Below are 20,470 nucleotides of genomic sequence, written 5' to 3'. Positions count from 1 at the left end.
AAGGGGCAGCTGAATTAAAACAGCTATATACTTTAGGGATGGCTTGGCTTCAGAATGGAAGTTTAGAATGAAAAATGTGTTGAGTTGGAAGAGAGGTTATGCTTTTGTTTCCATAGAAAACAAAAGGCTGTGTATTTGCTCAAGGTTAAAGAGGATCAGATTTGATTGGAGAGACCCCCTGAAAACACCACAACAAACATAAAGAAATGAACATTAAAAAAAAACACACAAGACAAGTGAGATATATTTTACCTGTTCAAACATCAAACAAAAAATCATCTTTGGCTGACTTATGTACAATGCACAGTCCATAGTTGTGTTAATACAGATATGTATGTTACCTTTGAAAGTTTGTGTATTTTCAGAAGAAGGAGACCAGACACCAATGAAAACAGGTGGCCCAGGTGATCCAGTTTCTTAGAATGCCTCTGTTATAGTTTCCTCAGAGTGCTGCATCCAGAACAGTTTCAAAGCTGCTGGCTGAGATGGTCTAGCCTCATAGACTATTCTAGCCAGGACTTGACCATTATCCTGATTTTCTCATGGTCCCCCAAAAACATCATCACCCCAAGAGAGCAGGAAGCAGTCTAGAGAACATGATACCCACAATACCAAGAGAAGAGGAAGGTGGTTTTTGGTCATTCAGTGGGTCATGGATATTTGTCATTGTTTAGGGTGGGGTTGGTTACAAGTTGTTACTGGCAATGGTGAGGAAAGAACTGAACAAAGGAGATTAGATTCAGGGACCTCTTTCTGAAGAGTAAAAGGGGGGATATAGTATAGAAATGATGGGATAAAAGGATAGATTGTTTAGTCTACTTTTGAACAACTACTTGTCTCAAATATTTTATATTGGTATGAAATTTTGTATATTGATACAAGTTGAAGGTTATTTTTGTTATACTATATTACATATTTCTATTTCTTTTTTAAAGTATTGTACCTATGCAGCTCATTTAAAAATGTAAAGTTTTAGTACTTGAAAGTTATTTAGGATAATAAAGAATACAGGTTAGTAGCTACTCATCTACAACAACCAAACTTATAGCCAGGTATATTTCGGGGTCATAAAGAGATAATATTTAAGATAGACAGGTGATCTCCAAACACTTCAAAGACATACAGAATGAGGCATTTAAAATGCTATGATAACATAAGGTTTTTCATGACAGTGAGACACCTCTGCTCCTGACAGAGGAGGATATCCTTCATAAAAGGATACTGGGCATCAAAGAATCTCCATATGGAGTCTGCTTTCTTTGTGGCAAAGCTAGCCATTTGGACAGGAAACTGCCCTTGCCTTGTCTACTGACAGTGTGCTGTCCAAATTGGACAAGCAGGACACAAAAGAAAGTGACTGCCAAACTTTGGCAAAACAGAGTAGTATAGTCTTTCAAAAATTCCTGCTTCACAGAAAAGTCTCTCAGATACTCTAGGCCTGTAGACAAAAGATGGATGCCCCAATGTTACAAAGGAACCCTGAGGTAACTGTCCAGGCAGCCAGCTGTCTCTGTCATTTCTTAGTTTTGGAAGTTGCTTACTCTGCGCTTACTGTTTACTCAGGTAATATTATATACTTCTCAGGTCTTTGATGAGGTTGATGACTAGATGGTTATAGTTTTACAGTTTTCCTTATTACAAAATTCAGAAAAGAAACTTACATAAGAGATATAAAGTTTATAAGGTTGAGAAATATAAAAGCTTAAATTGTTTATCTAAGAAGATGTTTTGAGATCTAAAAAGGTAGTTTTAAGATGGTAATACAAGTTATGATAAAAAATAGTTTAGGTATAAAATTTTGGACTCATCAAGAGAGGATAGGTAATGGAATGTTTTCTCTAAATATGCCAAATACAAATGGACTGGACATTATAAATGTAATTCTTGATAATTGTTCTTATTGTTTACAGTTTTATTGTGTTGGAGTTAAAACCTTTCCTTTTTCTTTAGACAAAAAGAGGGAGATGTTGTGGAATGTTCCTTTACACTGTGTGAGGATATGTCACAGTAACATATTAATTTAATAAAAAAAAAAGCTAAGTGACCAATAGCTAGGCAGGATTTTCAAGGCAGAGAGACACTGGGAAGAAGGAGGCAGGGTCACCAACCAGATGTAGAGCAAACATGATGGGCACCATGGAGATGAGGTAATAAAGCCATGAAGCAGAAAGTATATTAAAAGATATTGGTTAATTTAAGTTATAAGAGCTAGTTAGAAACAAACCTAAGCAATTGGTTGAGCTTTCATAATTAATTGTAAGTCTCCCTGTCATTATTGAGAGTCAATAGTCCTGATAAATGTCCGACTATGTTATAGATGCATCTTCTTAATTGAGGCTCCTTCATCTCTGATAACTCTAGGTTGTGTCAAGTTGACATAAAACCAGCTAGTAAAATACCATCATCAAGCTTCTGCTTTGTCTGCCTGTGAATGTTCTGAGTACTTGACATCTGTTAACTTAGTTCACATAGGAGCTTGCTCTTAACAGATGCCTGCTAAGGCAGATGAGTATTTTGTTGTTATACATCAAAATCAGACATACTCCAAGTATGGAATTGCTGCTCACCAGCAGAAATCCTTGGGTCACTTACACAATGGATGTTATGTAGCCAAATATCATTCAGACCAACCAAGGAAAGGATAAACTGGGCAGCAAATGCTAATTTACTGATGAAATCTCAATCCTTTCTTACTTGTTTTCAGATGAGAATATATAAAACCTGTTAGAATCTTATTTTCTCATACCCTTGATATAATTATAGAGACAATTCCACATAGATCCAAAAGAAAGAAAGGAAGAAAGAATGAAAAGAAGGAAGAAAGCAGAGAGGCAGACAGACAGATGGGACTAGAGATATGGTTCAGAGGTTAAGAGTGAGTACAACTCTTGCAGAAGGTCTGTATTCAGTTCCCAGCAATGTTGGGCATCTTACAACCCCCTAGAATTCCAGCCACAGGGGGATCTAATGCTGCCTTCTGGACTCCACAGGCAACTGCACTCATACACACACACACACACACACACACACACACACACACACACACACTTTTAAAAATAAAATAAATCTTTTAAAAGAAGAATAAAATATATGAGAAGCTAGAATTTTTTAATTTGGTTCATTTTTGTTTGTTCATTTGTCTGTTTTTGTTTTTGTTGTTGTTTTGTTTTGTTTTGTTTTTTGAAGCAGGGTCTCTATATATAGTCCTAGCTTCTTCTTTTAAAAGATGTATTTTATTTGACAATAAAGAACACTTTATTGTCAAATAATTCTGATATGACACTCAGATTAATCTAGATTGTTTTTATTAGTGAAATGCAAGGGAACTCACTATGTAGACTAGAATGGCCTCAAGCTCAGAAATCCACTTGTCTCTGCCTCCCTAGAGCTTGGATTAAAGGCGTGTGCCACCACACCCAGCAAGTGCTGAAATTTGAACTGAAGGCGTCCTCCTTCCAGTATTGATGGCTCTGATAAGCTTGGATTCAGTTCTTCCACTCTAATGGTTTTGTATTATTTCCTAAGCCTGAAACCACCAAGGCAATGTGTGGGTAACCTGTGAACGATGTGATTGGCTCACTCCGTAGTGGGAAGATCAGTCTGTATATATAAGGGGCACTGATCACCACTATGTGAACTGACAGTAGAGTAGATGCTGAAATACAGAAAGGCTTGTCCTGGGTCACTTCCACTCTCTCAGAGTCACTGTGCCCACAGTCAGAATTCCCAGAGTTGTGAAGTTACTAAATACCCTTTCTGCATTCTTTGACCATAACATTAAGTCACAATACTATGTTGTCAACTACTATGGTTGGACTGTGAAGGGCCCCTCACAGGCTCGTGTTTTGAACAGCTGTTCCCAGACAATAGCAATGTATGTTCCTGTGATATGAAGGATAGGGACTTGTGGGGAAGAAGAGTTTCAGCGGGAGAGAGGGGGAGATGAGAGGTCATGGGGGTAAAAACAACTAAAATTCATTACATACATACATGAAAACACCAAAGAATAAAAACCAAAAATTAATTTTGAAAATATCAGTGAAGACACTATCTGATTTCTGAGTCATTCTAGCTTATGAAAAGAGCCTGGATAACCCTCAGATGTCAGCCCTGCAACTGGACCCTGGCATTTGACATCACATCCTGTGAGACTGAGCTCTCATGATCTGAGGCCATCCCAAAGTGAAAAGTGTAAAAACTAAGTTAAACCATAGGATGCTTTCTTTATTGGTGTCACTGGGGAAATGTCAGAGGTACTGAGATGTAAAGTGCTATGTTGAATGTGTGAGAGACAATTGAAGAAAGGTTCTGTTTCAGTTTCTCATATCAACTCTGGAACACTGACTTAGTCATGAGCTTTGTGCAAATTGGGGCTTTTAGGTAAAATACTGGAGTAAACTTTAGTTTCTAGTAGCTGGAACAGAGAGTGAACTCAACTGCAGCCTGCTAGGACTCTGTGTTGCAGGGTAGACTCTAGTGCAAATCTCCTCAGCTCCTCTTGGTTCTATTTCTTTTCAGCAAGTCGGCTCCCTTACCTCAACACTAAGCTTGGAATTGCAACAAAATTGTAAAGCAATTTCTTCTGGAGGCTTTGAAGGTGCAACCTCAAAAATGTAAATCAATACTGCAATATATATACATATATACATGTACATACATATTGCATTAGAGCTTCTTAGATTCATTGTTTGAATGCTTCTCATTAAAAAAATACCCAGCTGCAAATCAAGCACCATTGTCCATAGCCTCTTTTTAATGGAGTATTTCCAAAATAAAATATATACAAATTCTGGAGCTGAAGAGGCAGCTCAGCAGTTAAGAGTACTTGCTGCTCTTGCAGAGGACCTGAGTCTGGTTCCCAGCATGCTTGTCAAGTAACTCACAACTGCCTGTAACTCTAGTTCCAGGGGACCTGATGCCCTCTTCCAGCCTCTGCAGGCACAGCACTCATCTACACATACACATAAGTAATCTTTAAAATGTGCATACACATACACAATTCTGTAATCAGCATCTATGTCCTAACAGCCAGCTAAAGATCAAGTCCTTTCATACAGAAATGAAGCAAACTAAGTGCCCAGCCTTGATTTACTTCCATCCTGAAGAAATGCCATAATTTCTGCTGAAATTACTGCTTACCACTACATATACTTATTCAGATACTGATACATGCATATTCTAATTGCCTATATAGAATTATCTTGCATATATTAACATGACATACATAGTATAACAAGGCATATGTCTATATACACTCTGGGTTAACTTTTGAGTTGATTACTGTTAACATGTATGCTTATGGTTTCAATGTGCATGACTTAAATATATGCTAATTCCTCTCTGGTGAATATTTAGAGATATCTGTTGGTTGTTTAGTTTTTGTTCCAAATGGGTTAATTTTCTATAGTAATTTTATTTTCACAATAACACTAAGAAGAAGGTGGAGAGCACTCCCATGTTTTCCCTGCCCCTATCACTTACACCTCACCAACATCGACATCAACAGGCCAGTCCCCACTGCCCAAGCATCTTGTATACTTCCTGTTCACCCTACTAGCTCCAAGCAACCTCTGACCTATTTATTGTCCCCACAATTTGACCTTTTCTAGAATATCATTTAGTTGGCAACACATAAGGTGTAGTCATTTTCAGACTGACTTCTTTCATTTAGCAATGTGCATTGGAGGTTCCATCACATATTCTCTCAGATTAAGGTTCATTCCTTTAGTGTTAAATCCTACCCCCACTGTTTGGGTATGAAAAAGTTCATCTGCTCACCTGCTGAAAGACGTGGGGCTGCTTCCAAGGTTGGAGACTTATGACTTAGGTAAGCATCTATTAGCATTCAAGTGCAGGTATCTACCGTACCTTACATTTCAAGTCATTTGCCCAAGGATGATGGTAACTGAATCACACAGTGAAGGCATGTTTATCTGATGTAAAGGTGTCACACAGTCCTCCAGCACACCTGCTCCCACTGTGCCACAGCTTCACCAGCATTTGATGTCATCATCACCCGGGCTTGTTCCTTTTACTAGATCTTGGTTTTCTATTACAAATAAATTGACATCAACATGTATGCACATGTTTTCACGATCACATATTGAGCAAGCTGATCCAGAACAAATATGTGTCTAGGAGGGTCTATAAGTGACTGTGGTGTGTTCAGCCCTCTATGAAACACCTATATTACACCCTCTCCCTCCCCAGGCTCAGAGGACATTGCGGAAGCAAAGATGGAAAGACTGTAGGAGCCAGAGCTTTGGGAACACTGCTGTGAAGCAGTATCACTTAGATATGACAAGACATACATGAACTCACAGAAGCTGTGGTTGCATGCGCAAGACCCGTACAAGATGAAGCAGGTCAGTACTCCAGTGTGGCTAGGGGAAGTGCTCAAGAGGCCTCATCTCTAGCTGAGGGGATATTGGCATTTCATGGTTGTTGGGTAAGGATAGTCAGCTTTCTTCATGGCCCCTGGTAGGTGGGTGGCCTCACATTCACATGTATACAAGCAGCACTAATTGAACTCAGTAAGCTATAAAAAAGAGCATGGGAGGGGAGTGCATGGAGGGTCAGGGAGGAGTGGGAGAAAACCAGGAGGGTAGAGACTGTCAAATACATTGGAAACATTCACAAAATTCTCTCTCTCTCTCTCTCTCTCTCTCTCTCTCTCTCTCTCTCTCTCTCACACACACACACACACACACACACACACACACACTCGCTCTGTGTGTGTGTGTGTGTGTGTGTGTGTATGTGTGTGTGTGTGTGTGTGTCCTATATTACTTTCTAAAGAGGTTTTACGAGTTTACAGTCCTATCAGAAATGTTTAAGGATGCCCATTGTCACCGTGTTAGAGAGTCACCCTTGCAACCTTTTGCCACTGTCACACATAGTTCATCAAAATGTGGTTTTCCTTTTCTTACTGATCACCCCAAACACCACCAAACATCTTTCAAAACATTAGGAAGCTGTGTGAGCTACCTCTCTTGGAGAAATTTCAAATGCTTGAAGTATTTTTTTTTCAACTTAGATTCTCTTTTTTTCATTATGAATTCACAGGAGACCTCTGTTTATTCTCCAAAGTGAAATTCTGCATATCTTATGTGCACAATTTAAAACCCTGTTTCCCAGTCTGAGCTCTGTCCTGTTGTTTTGCTTGTTTGTTTTGTGTGTTACACTACCTGTTGATATCCAGAAGTCTTTCCTTTTAATGTTGGGAAATGAGGGTTTGTTTTGCTTTGATGTTTATGATTCTTGGAACTTTTTTTAAAATCAGTTTTATTTAAGTATGATTCACAAGTAATAAACTTTACCAATTAAGTCACACAATCTGATGCACTTTCAGACTTCACAACTATCATTTAACTACCAAATTTGCAAAGTACAATGGGTTCATCTATTTTGTGGAAGAGACACATCTACTTATCTCTACAGCAAATTCCCATTTACTTCTCCCAACCCTTCATGTTCAGCTGCCTTATCAACAGAGATACATTTGGGTCTTTGTTGTTGTTTTTGTTATTGTTGTTTGTTTGTTTCTTGGATGTTGCATCGGTCTTTTTATCTAAGGATTCTGTGTTGTACAGAATTAGTAAATTTGGAATTGGAGATGTCACTCAGGGCTGAAAATCCATGACTAGGACACTGGAGGCCCTGAGGTGACAGTACCCTAGTGATTACAGAAACAAATTATAGAAACAAATGAGTAGTTCATTTTTTTTCTTACTACATAATATCACTTTGTCAGTTGATGGCAATTAGGGTTGCTTCTCAATTTGAGGCTGTTATGAGAAAAAGCACCTGAACACACTTGGACAAGACTTTGAGTAGAAGCAGATAAATAACTCTTTGATTAAATGATTGAGTGGATTGCCAGGCTATGTCATAAAAGTTTGATTTTATCAGAAATAACAAACTAGTTTTTAAAAGGATTGTTACATTTTGTATTAAAATGTAATTTCATGATCTTCATTATCACATGTCAATGTTTGCAGCTGAAATATTTTTATGGAAAGATATTACAAAGTTATACTAACAAAAGATCTTAGCATTTTAATCATGAAACTTTTTTTTTTTTTTTTGGTTTTTCAAGACAGGGTTTCTCTATGTAGCTTTGGTGCCTGTCCTGGATTACTCTGTAGACCAGGCTGGCCTTGAACTCACAGAGATCCACCTGGCTCTGTCTCCCGAGTGCTGGGATTAAAGACATGCACCGCTGCCACCACCACCTGGCTATGGAACTTTTGTAATTATCTATTTTCAGAATTTTTCTGTAAAGCCTTTGAGTCTTTACATTAGGTGTAAGTATGACAATAGAGATTTGTTCTTTATATCAAGCAGTAAATTAAATATCTCTCCAAGTGGGTTGCACCAAGCCCATAGTCAATCAGTGCAGCATTAAGCATTTTTGTAGCCACAAATGTGTTTACTCAATTCATGTTAAAGATATTCAATTAATTCCACAAAGCAGGAAGGCAATCTCTGTGTGCTATGGAGAGTACAGGAGAATCTTTCCAAAGCCACACGAACTAATGAACTGTCAGAATTGATCTATAAATATTGTTAAGGGTCTAAAGAATGAAAGACAATTAAAAATCAATATATATTTATTGACCATCTACTTCCTTCAAAAGTACGTTAGTTCCTGAGATGAGAAAGGTGAGTGGTTGTCTCTGCCAGCAGGTTCTTCAGAAAGATGTAGGAAGGCTTTACAAAGGAAGCCATGTTTAACAGCTGAATCAAGGAGTCTGCTTCCTTCAAGTGAAGTATATGCAAGGGTCTTCTAGGAAGAAAGAAAAGTGGAGCATATTCAAAGGCACAGAGTTTCATTTTGTGTTTAGGAAAACTGAACTGGGTTGTTTATACTTTGGGGAATGTAGAAGCATGTCTCAAAGTACCAAATCAGTGCGCAGAGCATATGATATACAATGCAATATTCAAGAACTGCCCACTGTTCCTTGTCTTTCAATTAACACATTGGAGACAGAGTATGAAGGCCCACCATATCCTTCAATAGAACACTTGGCAGTTGCATGCTTCTGCACCAAACTCTATTTATAATCTATACAACTCAAGTGTTATCCATTTGGTCCCCTTCAAATTTCAAAAACATTAACTCATTAATTGCCATCCACCTAGAAGATCCATGAAGACCTATGCCTCCAATGTCATAAGACTCAACTAATGCTTCGAGACAGAAGTTTTCACTCTCTCTTAGCTTTATGATGGGATAAGAATTTTTAACTGACATGGAAGTTTTCCTCTGTCATACTTTGGCATATTAGTCTTATGGCATTTGTTCCAGCTACTTCTTTAGAAATGCATTGCTTCCCATGTATTAGACCAGACAGAGCTATGCTGCTTCTGTGCACCATATATGGCCACTGCATTTTTTTTAACAGCTCATAAAATAGAAATAGTTTCCTCTTTTGTGTGTATGTCGGGGGAGTGGGGGGGTGGTCTGGGGAGATACCTCAGTGCTTGAATGCAAGCATGAGGACCTGGGTTCAGATCCCCAGAAGACCATAAAGAGCTGGGAGCTACAGCACAGGCCTGCAATCCTAGCACTGGAGAAGCAGCCACTGGAGGAAGTTTCCAGCTCACTGGATAGTCAGCCCAAGCAATCAGTGAGTTCCTGGTTCAGTGAGACCCTACACACACACACACACACACACACACACACACACACACACACACACACACACACATACACACAAAGAAGTTGGAGAGCCACAGAAAACAACTGACCTTGACCTCTGACTTCCACCTACATGTACATACACAATGTGCATGCTCCCATGCACATATACTCACACATGTACAAGACAAACACATACACACACAAAATGTCTGAAATTTATATTTCAGTGCCCATCTGTACAGTTTTTAGGCTCACAGCCAGACTTATCTATTTGCATACTGTCTACAGCTGCTTTGGGGCTAAATGTCGGAGTTGAGAAGAAAACATGACCCAAGATATCTAAAATATTTACTCTCTGGCTCTTTCCAGGAAAAGCTGCCAAGCCAGCTCCACTGGCTGCTATGTGTCTACCACAGCTAAGCCACACTCTGAGATCTAAAAAGGAAGAAGCACAAAAGCCCCTAACACAACAGTGCTGTTCTTCAAATTCAGATCTTGGTGTCAAAGACTGGCAACTTCGGGACGAGGAGATAATGGCGTCAGTAGTTTAGGGCATCCCAAGACTGAGGTCCTGAGTTCAGATCCCATGTAAATTCTGAGTAGGTGTGGCATCCTGGGTATAATTCCAGACTTGGAAGGCAAAGATAAGGAAAACCCAGAGTATGCTATTTTATGGAGACTCCATGCATAATCATACATTCAAAAATCATGCACACATACACATGCACAACACACATGAGAAATGGGAAAAGGGGTGGGACAAGAAGCTTCTCTTTCTCCTACAAACATCTGTTCTCTAGTGTTGGGACAGATTCACTATCATCAAATAGCCAGTCCCACATGAGGTTCTGGAAGGATGTTCCCAAAGGCCTTGAGTACCTACTGGGCAGAACAAAGCTACCAGTACTTAGCAAGCCATCCTCATCTTCCTGTTCTCCAAAGCTCATACCACCAGGCAGAGACTGAGCCGGCGGATGAGGTGACAAGAACATAACCCCATTGCTCACTTCATTTGCCAGCATGGCACCTGGGTATGCAGCAGACAGACCAGGTGGGTTATAGCATCTGCTAATCTTCTCCCAGTGCTTGGAGGAACTCCATTAGCAAGAGGAAAGCTCCAGCGGGGATCTGCTCCAGGCAGTCCCATCTGCTCCACGATTAGCAGAGACCTCCACCAGATGATGGGTAAAAATTGTTTCTTCTAAAGTTTTCATTTTATTTATTTTTTCTAGATCTTGCAAGAAATTCACTAGGAAATAGAGCACCCCTTTCTTAACCACCACAAGGATTCTTTAAAACCCATGAAAGTTCCTGGGAATGAATCTTCAACTTATAACGCAATACACTGATGTCACATTTATTATCTAAATATTCCATAAAATATTTCTTAGATGGAGAATTTCAATTATGTCATCTTATTCTACAAGTATGTCCTTTTGTAGCCATTCTTTCCTAAGTGGGTAGCAGTATAAATGAGTGTTTAAATTCTAGCAGGAATGATTCACCTATAACTTACAGAAACACAGTTCCATTCTAGCCCAATGTAATAATCTGTTCCCCTAATCAAATGTTACAAACCTTCTGTTCCATCAGAATGTGATTTAAGCACCAAATCACTTACTCTAAATTTTCTTGGGTGTGTACACACACATATGTGTGTGACCAGAAGACAAGAGTAGGCTGCCATTCCTCAGGAGCTAGCCACCTGAATTTTTGAGACAGACTTTATCTCATTGGCCTAGAGTTCACCAAGCAGGCCAGTTTAGCCAGCCAGCAGGCTTCAGAGTTCAGCCTGTCTCTGCCTCCCCAGCACTAGAACTGCAAGCACGTGCCAGCATGGCCAGCTTTTTCCCCAGGGGTTTTGGGGAGCAAGCTCACAAGCCAAGCACTTTACTAACTGCCATCTCTCCAGCCCTCGTGGAGATGTTTTCTTTCTGCCACACACACTCATTACCTTCCTTTCCTCTTAAAATACTGGTAAAGAAGTGATGTATGACAAAACACAAGGATACTGGTAAGCAAAAGTGGTTACTGGAAAATTCACATTCTTTCCCAACATGCTGGTCTTTCTTGTGTGTCCCTTCTGCCGAAACAAAATTCCCTAAAATCCAAAATAAATAAACAGAACTACAATAACACTCAGATTTGTTTTTCTATAACATGTTTTATTATTTCAATTAAATGTTAGAGGAAACATGCTGTGAAAGAAGCATCTGAAGTTTAAGATGCTTCACAAACCTTATTTTTAAAGCCAACCTTTCTTACATCATCTAGCATTTATCTCATACTGACATTTTTATTATTCAAATTTTCCCACTTGAATAAGAAGAGCAGTTCATCTGGAATAGCACAACTGCCATGCATCATTGATGCCCCATGCATTATTGATGGGGTAGATAATATCCTGAAATGAGAAGTCGCCAGAGATAAAATTCTGCTTTTTCATGTCCCATTATAGGAAGAAATACTTGTAATTAAAGTGATGTCAGAGAAACTACAAGAAATGGAAAGCTTTCTTTCTTTTTAAATATATGTGTATAGGTGCTCTACCTACATTATATGTATGTGCAACACATCTGTACAGTGCCTGCAGAGGCCCGAACAGGAAGTCAGATCTCATGGAACTGGAGTTACAGATGGTTGTGAGCCACCATGTGGGTGCTGGAAACCAAACCCAAGTCCTCTGCAAGAGCCACAAATGCTCCTTAACACTGAGTCATCTCTCTAGTGCCCTGGGAAGAGTTCACTGTCAACTCTTGAAAGACTGATAAAAATTAACAGTAGTGTTTATGTGTGCTGTGGACAAGGGCCAGTATAGGCAGCACAGAGTCTGTGACATCTTTAGCTGCAAGGAATCCATAATACCCCTATATGTTGTGGGATATTTGATTATACTATGTGAAAGGAACTTTTGATTGGTTTAATACAGAGCTGAATGATCAATAACTAGGCAGGAGAGGATAGGTGGGACTTCTGGGCAGAGATAGGAACTCTAGGAAGAAGAGAAGTAGGATTCACCAGGCAGACACTAAGGAAGTGGAATGTACTATACTGAGCAGAGGTAATGAGCCACATGGCAGAACACATATTAATATGAACAGGTTAAGTTAAGTTATAAGAGCTAGTTGGGAACAAGCCTAAGCTAAGGCCAAACTTTCGTAATTAATAAGAAGTCTCCATGTCATTATTTGGGAGTTGACGGTCCAAAGAAAAACTGGCAGCACCCATACTATTTCTGCTCACAGACATCAGGTAGATACTTCATCACAATAAGACCATTAAATAAGAGCAAGTCTTTGTTACAGCGAATTTCTTAAGATTGGATTACTCTGTAAACTATGGATTAGATGGTTACATTGGTATATAACAGCGTTTCCCAAACTGTGCTCCTGTGGTCCCGGGATTCCATCAGATCTACTATGTTTGAGGTAAAATTATTTCCTAGTGTTGTAGTATTTCCTACTATTATAAATTTGTATATAATAAACTCGTGCTTAAGAATTATCCCTTTTTTGCTTTGATACATTAGATACATCATTATGATTTTTAAAAATTTTTATTACATTTATTTTTATGTGTGCATGTCAGAAGACAACTTTCAAGAGTCATTCCCTCTTTCCACCATCTGGGACCCAGGGATAGAACTTAGCTGGCTGGTCAGGCTTAGTGGGCAGCACTCACTTTTCCCCACTGAGCCATCTCACCAATCCTACTCATTATGTCTGAAGTGCTTGTTACCATAGGTTTAGATCCCCGGACAAGGTGAAGATAGCAGCACATGGTGCCATATGAGAAGATAAGTATTCACCATGGCATATTACTATAAATGTCCCCCTGTATGGACCTGAAGAGCCAAATAGATCAGTCTCCAGTGAAAACATAAAACCAAATACTAATAGAAATCCTTCACAGGGGGGCTGGGGAGTTGAACCATTTGAGTTCATTAGTGTTATTCTGGTCTTCCTATGAAATCACAGTAGAGTATTTGTTTTTAGTTATCTCATGGTTAAATATGCCTGGTTTCAGCTATTAAACATCAGCCGTAAGTAATCTTTTCATGTAATTCAAGTCAACACCATTGAGCAATTCAAATTTACCAAAGGCCCAGTAGGTGAACTGGTTATTGCTTAATGAGTTATCTTGCAGATTACAAAGTCATAGTAAGTGAGAAGAAGAATAGAAAATCAGAACTGTCCCATTTCTCTGGCTGTGCTCCTTTGTAAGACACTGGTCAGAAGTGGGTTTTCTGTTATAATGATCAGATCATCCACAAAGCCAGCTAGGGCAGGCCATGTTCAGTGATGAAGTCTACATTCTACACATGGATGTGTCCTTTTTAAAAGGTGTGCCAAGGACTGGAGAGATGGCTCAGGCTACAGAGTGATTGCCTTGCAAACTCCAGGACCTCAGGTCAATCCCTAGAATCCACACACAAAAATAGCTGGGCACAGAAGTGCACCTTTGCTTGTATCTTTGAGACAGGGTCCTACTCTGCAACCTAGGCTTTCCTTGAACTCTCTGTGTAGCTTAGGTTGACTGCAAACTCACTGCAATCCTGTCGCAGTATCCCAAGTAGTAGGATTTCTAGTATGAACCACTGCACAGGGCCATTCTAATTTTAAATAATAGACTAGGGCCCTAAGCTTATTGTGCATATCTGTAGTCCCAGCGCTCAGGAGAGGCTGACTCAGGAAGATCAGTAGTACGTCGTGGCTAGCCTGGGTTATAAATTATGCCGTGGCTAGCCTGGGTTATAAATTATTCATCTCATGAATATTTTCAAATTCATTGGCATACAAGTGGGTAAATGTCTTTTTATGATTAAATTTCCACTGTTAGGGTTATTAACACCTTCAACCCATATGAAACTTAACATTTGACTATTTGAGATCTTGTCCTTTTTCATTAGCTTCATTACTGGTTTTTCTACTGATTTTCTTTCAAAGAATGAGTTTTTTAAACTAACTAATCCATCCCATCAGTTGATTTTACTGCTCCATCTTGCTGCTTTCCTATGGTTATTTTGCTGTTCTTTTCTTACTTTTCTACTTAGTTGTTCATTTTTTTAACTTGTAAGAATATGTGAATTTAATGCTATAAATATCATCTTCACTTCTTTACTACACCACATATATTCTAAAACATCATGCTTTATCTTTGTATATAAGAAACATAGTTTTTTATTTTGATTATTCTTTATTTATTTTGCTTCTCCTTTGACCCAAGATTTATTTCCTAATGTATTTCTTAATTTTCAGGTATAGGGACCTTTTGTTGTGGGAAAAGATGTGTTGTGGACATGGCTGTTGCTTCACATTGGTCAACTATGCTTTCCAATGTGTTCTTGTCACCAGACTGGGGAACAATACAAATGCCATCTTTCCCTCACATCTTCCTGTGAACTCACTGATTCCATGCAAAAAATGCCAGCCACTGAGCTTGCCTTATGTGTTATATTGGGTGTGTGGAGAAAGTGTTTTATCCCCTATGAAACTCTGTTTTTATGAAGAAAAATAATTAAGATTTTTAAAAAACTATGATTGTCTGATAACATGGTATCTCCCTAATATTTTTATGTATGTGTGTGCATAGGGACATGGTGGTGCACACAGGCACATATGTGCTGCTGAGGCTGGAGATTAACCTCCAGTGTGATTTCTAAGGAGCCATCTACCTTGCTTTTTTGACATAGGGTCTTTCACTTTTTACTTGGATGCTGCTAGGCTAGCCGGAAATGATCCCCAGGGATCTGCCTGGCTCCATCTCTCTGGGCCTGAAATTTCAAGCACTAGCCACGTGAACTCTGGAGGCTCAAACTCAGGTCTTCATGCTGACATGGTGAGCTCGTTATCAACTGAGCCTCTCCCCAACTGAGCTCTCTAAAATTTTCCTAAAGATTTATTTATGTAGGCAACAGTCAAGGGATATGTGCACATGTGTGTAAGTGCCCAAAGAATACAGAAGAGAGCATCCAGTCTTCTAGAGATGGAGTTATAGGAAGTTGTGAGACTCTCAACACAGGTACTGGCAACCAACTTCAGCTGTCTTTGGCAGCCAAAAGCACTCTTAACCACCAAACCACCACTCCAGCCCCCAACTGTCTAAAATGTTAAAAATTGACTTCTTCCTCAAAGTTGCTATCCAAAACTCAAAGCCCAAATTCTCAACTCTATAGAGGCAAAAATGACATGCCATTTGTATAAGGAATACACAGCAAATACCTGTCATGTTGAATGAGGAATAACCAATCATGTCATCAGACGTAAACGTTTATATTTTCTGCAGGAAAATCTACACTGATATTCAAACCTTCCCTTCCAGGAGAAGATGAGCCTGAATAAACATCTTAGGAGCATAATGCACAATTTCCCCCAAGAAGGCAACCCTGCCTTTGATGGAAAGATGTTATGGCTTGAGCTATTTCTGGGACTGCTTCCAGGCCTTCATATATAATTTATAGAACCTGACTGGTTATTGCCAACAATCATTCTATGCTCCTTATTTCATGACAAATGCAGGAGACACCAATTGGAGAAAGGAAAACTACATCCCATTTTTTCACTAATGAAAGTCAAATCCAGCTACATCCAGATGAAATACAGCACTACAGCTGTATTTACAGATTAGAATCATAAACCAAGAGACAACAAAGGAGTTAAATCTGGTCCCTAAAGGTCCAGGGCTTGGTATATAGAGACAAGATGAACATCAGCATGAACTCTACAATGTCCTGTAAAGATTGTCAGGAGATAGACCACATGGTACATCCTAGAAATACAGGAAGAAAACCATTGAAGTGGGGATTACAGTGGCAGTTTGGGAAAGGTGACTGGGAAGAGGCTGTTTTACATGGACTTTGATGGACAAGCCCTTTCCCCTTATTTTTAGAAGCAATTGACTTCTGTCTCAAAGTTGCTAAGACCTAAAAATCGGAGCCCAGAGTCCCAACTCTACATGAAAAAGGCAAAGAGAAAAAGCTGCTGGAAGAAAAGAATAAAGTATCAAATCATATCAAAATGAAGCAAGACAAGGACATGCCAGATGATCCAGCTACCTGAGGGGTGGAGAGGAAGGAGACTTATGCTGTAACAAAATAAGAAAACAGCTCAGTGCTCTGCCCAACATCAGTTTTATCTTTAATTCTACATTCTATAAATAATCCAGTGCAACTTTTCATACTACATTCTTTCATAGAAGGAGGAATGCAAGTACTGTGAAAGTAAAAGGATTATATATTCAGTTCATTTGATCATCTATAGCAAACACAGAGTCAAGTGTTTCCTTGCTAAGAACTAAACAGTTCAAGTGAAGATCTAGGCCTATGTGAATGCTTGATTGTCACTCAGTATACCCATGACTGAACTAGGAATATTAATTTGAGTATGTATTACTATGTAAGGGGAGCAAAACACAACCTTGGGTGTCATTCCTTGGGTGTGTCCACATTTTTTTAAGATTTGAGACAGGGTCTCTCATTAGTCTGCAACTCTTCAAGGAGGTTAGGTTGACTGACCAGTTAGCTCCAGGAATCTACCTGTCTCTGCCTTCCCAATGTCCAGACTGCAAGTGTGCACCACCATGCCAAACTTTTTTATATGGATTCTGGGGATGAAACTTGGGTCTTTGTATGTGTGAGCATTTTACCAACTGAGCCATCTCCCTAATCCGGAATATTAATTTTTATTATTAGAAACAAATTTCTTTAACAAAGAATCAAAACTATCATCTAATACAATGTTTGATACAATGAGGATAGTCAAAAGCCAGGTTACAAGGGTGGAGAGATGGCTCAGAGGTTAAAAGTGCTTATTGCTCTTCCAGAGGACCTGGGCTTGTTGCCCAGCACCCATCTGGCAGCTCATAACTGCCTGTAACTCAGTCCTAGGGCATCTGATGCTGCATTCTGACCTCTGAGGGCACCAAACACACACATGATGCACATACATGCATGCAGGCAAACACAAAAAGAGTAAAAGTATTTTTAAAGAGTCAGTTAACCAAAGAAACTTGTTCTAGCCACCACAAAAATGTGAGAAATCAAAGAAAATGCTAAATATGAAGATGCTAGTCCTCAAAGAATAGTTTTCATAACTTAGACAATGTTCCAATAAAATTTGTCAAATTCAAATAAGTGTAAGGAGAGGACTTGGGGTGAAGCTCAGTTGTCTGAGTGCTTACCTAGTATCTGTAAAGCTCTGAGCTCAAATCTAGCACTGCAGAAATCAGCTGTGTTGGTACACACCTGAAATTCCAGCATTAGGAGGTGGAAACAGAAGAGTCATACATTCATGGGCATCCTTGGGCTACATGGCAAGTTCGAGGCTGGCCTAAGCTACATGAGACCTTTTCTCAAAAAAATATCTAAAGAAGAGTATGCTATCCTTAACATATACTTAACTACATGAGTCCTTCTCTCAAACCAAAAAAAAAAATCTAAGCGGGTGTATAATACATCCAACATTGATGAATTTCACTTGGCATAAATAACTGTAATAAATATATCTTATATACTCATTGTTACTTTACAATTAAAAGGTGCTGTGGCATAAAGGACTAATCAAATATTTGAAGCCTGAAGTTTTGGTAGAAGTGTGCACAGTCCTTGCCAACACTGATGTTGAAGTCATGTTAAGTATTTCAAGTCTAGGACTTGATATCTATTTCCAGTTCTTTATTTGTCTAATGAATATGACCACAATACATACTTCCTCTTATGGTGGAATTTAAATGAGATTGTACACACCAAGAATGCTATAAACCCAAAAGTGCTATGCAGGGAATCACTGCAAGGGCTGTTCCTCATTCATTTTATGACTCCCAGAAATGTTTTCTTTCCTCAATTCTTCACAAACTTACCTATCAACAGGCCCAGGGTGTTCTTGGAGCATAGTCTAAATCCAATCACAATTCCCACAGCCATAGCTCCCAGTGAGAGGAAGAATTAGCTGCCAATCAGACAAAGCAAGCCCCTTCCTGCTCCTTCCCAGCTTCCAATCTCACTCTCCATCATCTCAAATCTCAGTAAGATCCATGAGAATCTTTAGAGCCCTTCAAACAAATGGAATCACTGCCTGATTTTGCATTACAAAGAAACCTGGACCCCTTCCCATCCCGGGCTCCAGGTTATCCTTAGAGACTTCCTCTACTACTACTGGTCACTTTGTACTAGTTAAGCAGTCCTCATGCCTGCCCAAGAGATGTTGCATGACTTTGTTCTTCTGGTGGAATTTTCAAGAACTTAGTCACTTCAATCTGGCCTGTTCAACCATCACTATCTTAAAAAAGCCTTCCTGAAGTGAAGTGCTGTGAAAAAAAAAAAGACCTCTCTTGATCTCTGTCTTCCTGTTAATCTGCTTTCCTTCTAGGCCATTCTCCATTTAGTAATCACATCACTTATAGACACATTGGTACTCCACTACCAAACAGTCATCATGGATCAGGGTCTTTTCTACTCCTGTGAACAAGTACATCCCGATTCTCTGCAAGACTCAGTTTTCAAATTAAGAAGCGGAAACATTTTCCTACCCCCATTTAGTTTATAAATTGCCTGTTCCATAGAAGACAACAGAGTGCTCACACACGAACTCACTACCATGAGTGAAACTTGAATACTCCATCAGCCTTGAGAGCTTTTGACCCACCTTGGAATTGGATGTAGACTCCAAAAAACAAAGTCTGTTGCCAAATCCTTCTGCTGCCAAACATAGTTTCTGCTGCTCTTTGTGGATGGTCGCTGTGCACTGCAGAACTACCTCATCGTCCTACAGAGAGAAATAGAAAGAAAAGTGAGCTTCCACACAGCTGGGCTAAGTAAGATCCAGAAAAACAGGACTTTGTTACCTATTAATTATCTGAGGTGTAAGGTGCTGAAGAGATAGCTTAGCAGTGAAAAGCACTTGCTGCTCTTGAAGAAGACCCAAATTTCATTCCCAGTACCCACATGGTGACACATCACCATCTGTAACCCCAGTTTCAGGGGATCTAGGGAATTGGGTATCATCTTCTGACTGCCATGGGCACCAGGCACACTAATGGTGCACATACATTCACACAGGCAAAATACTCATAAAATATCTAAAAAAAATATTAAATATGAGTTGTGCTAGTTAGTTTTGACCATCAACTAGACACAACCTTGAATTCCTTGGGGGAAAGTGATTCAGGAAGAGCCAGTACATTGAGGGAAGCACTATTCCCCAGTGAAGGGGTCCTCTACAGTATAAGAGAGGACAAAGCTATCTTAGAGAAAGCAAGCAAGGAAGGCTATGCTTACTCTTTCTTTGCTTGACCTTGGGTGTGATGTGACTAGCTGCTTGGGTTCCTGCCTTGATTTCCCCCAAAAGATGGTCTAAAACCTGGGATGGAAGACAACCCCAAGGTTGCTTTTGGTCAGGGTGTTTTCATTTGTTTGTTTTTAATCACAGGAGCAAAAAGGAACCTAGAACATGAGCCAGATGTAAGAACTGCCACCCAAAAAAGCTATACAGGGTCAGTTCCTTGGGTGCTTTTTAATCTGCAAGAAGGAAGTTGGAAGCTGGAGAAAGGGAAGGGCCAGGGCCATTAAAAGCTCATCAATTTTCTCATTGCTATCACCAAAGGCAAACATTTATCAATGAAAGGCAGGATTTTTCTAGTTCACACTCTCACACAGTTTCAATCACCAAAAGTGCCAAGAAACCAGTCGTGTAGTGGGTAGCCATTCCAGCTTTGATCTGGAAGTTCCAACCCCCATTGAGACTTCGGCAACTGTCACGCCTACAAGGCGGGGCCAAGGGAGGCGCAGGGGGACCCGAGATCTGGATCGGCGGGCGCTCTCTGTTGCGG

The 20,470-nt window shown here is 39.6% G+C and overlaps 1 protein-coding gene across 1 annotated transcript in view; it reads right to left on the bottom strand.

Moving 5' to 3' along the window:
- Ryr2 (ryanodine receptor 2) overlaps nt 1–20,470 on the bottom strand; it is a 594,119-nt gene that overhangs the window by 392,534 nt on the left and 181,115 nt on the right. The window contains 1 exon segment of the mRNA XM_052728780.1: nt 19,288–19,407. Coding sequence (XP_052584740.1) covers nt 19,288–19,407 — 120 coding nt within the window.

Source organism: Peromyscus californicus, unplaced genomic scaffold (genome assembly GCF_007827085.1).
Source record: "Peromyscus californicus insignis strain IS unplaced genomic scaffold, ASM782708v3 Scaffold_8__1_contigs__length_139910024, whole genome shotgun sequence".
NCBI lineage: Eukaryota > Metazoa > Chordata > Mammalia > Rodentia > Cricetidae > Peromyscus > Peromyscus californicus.
The sequence above is the reverse complement of the archived record's forward strand: the minus strand, read 5'-3'. Positions and strand labels throughout refer to the sequence as shown.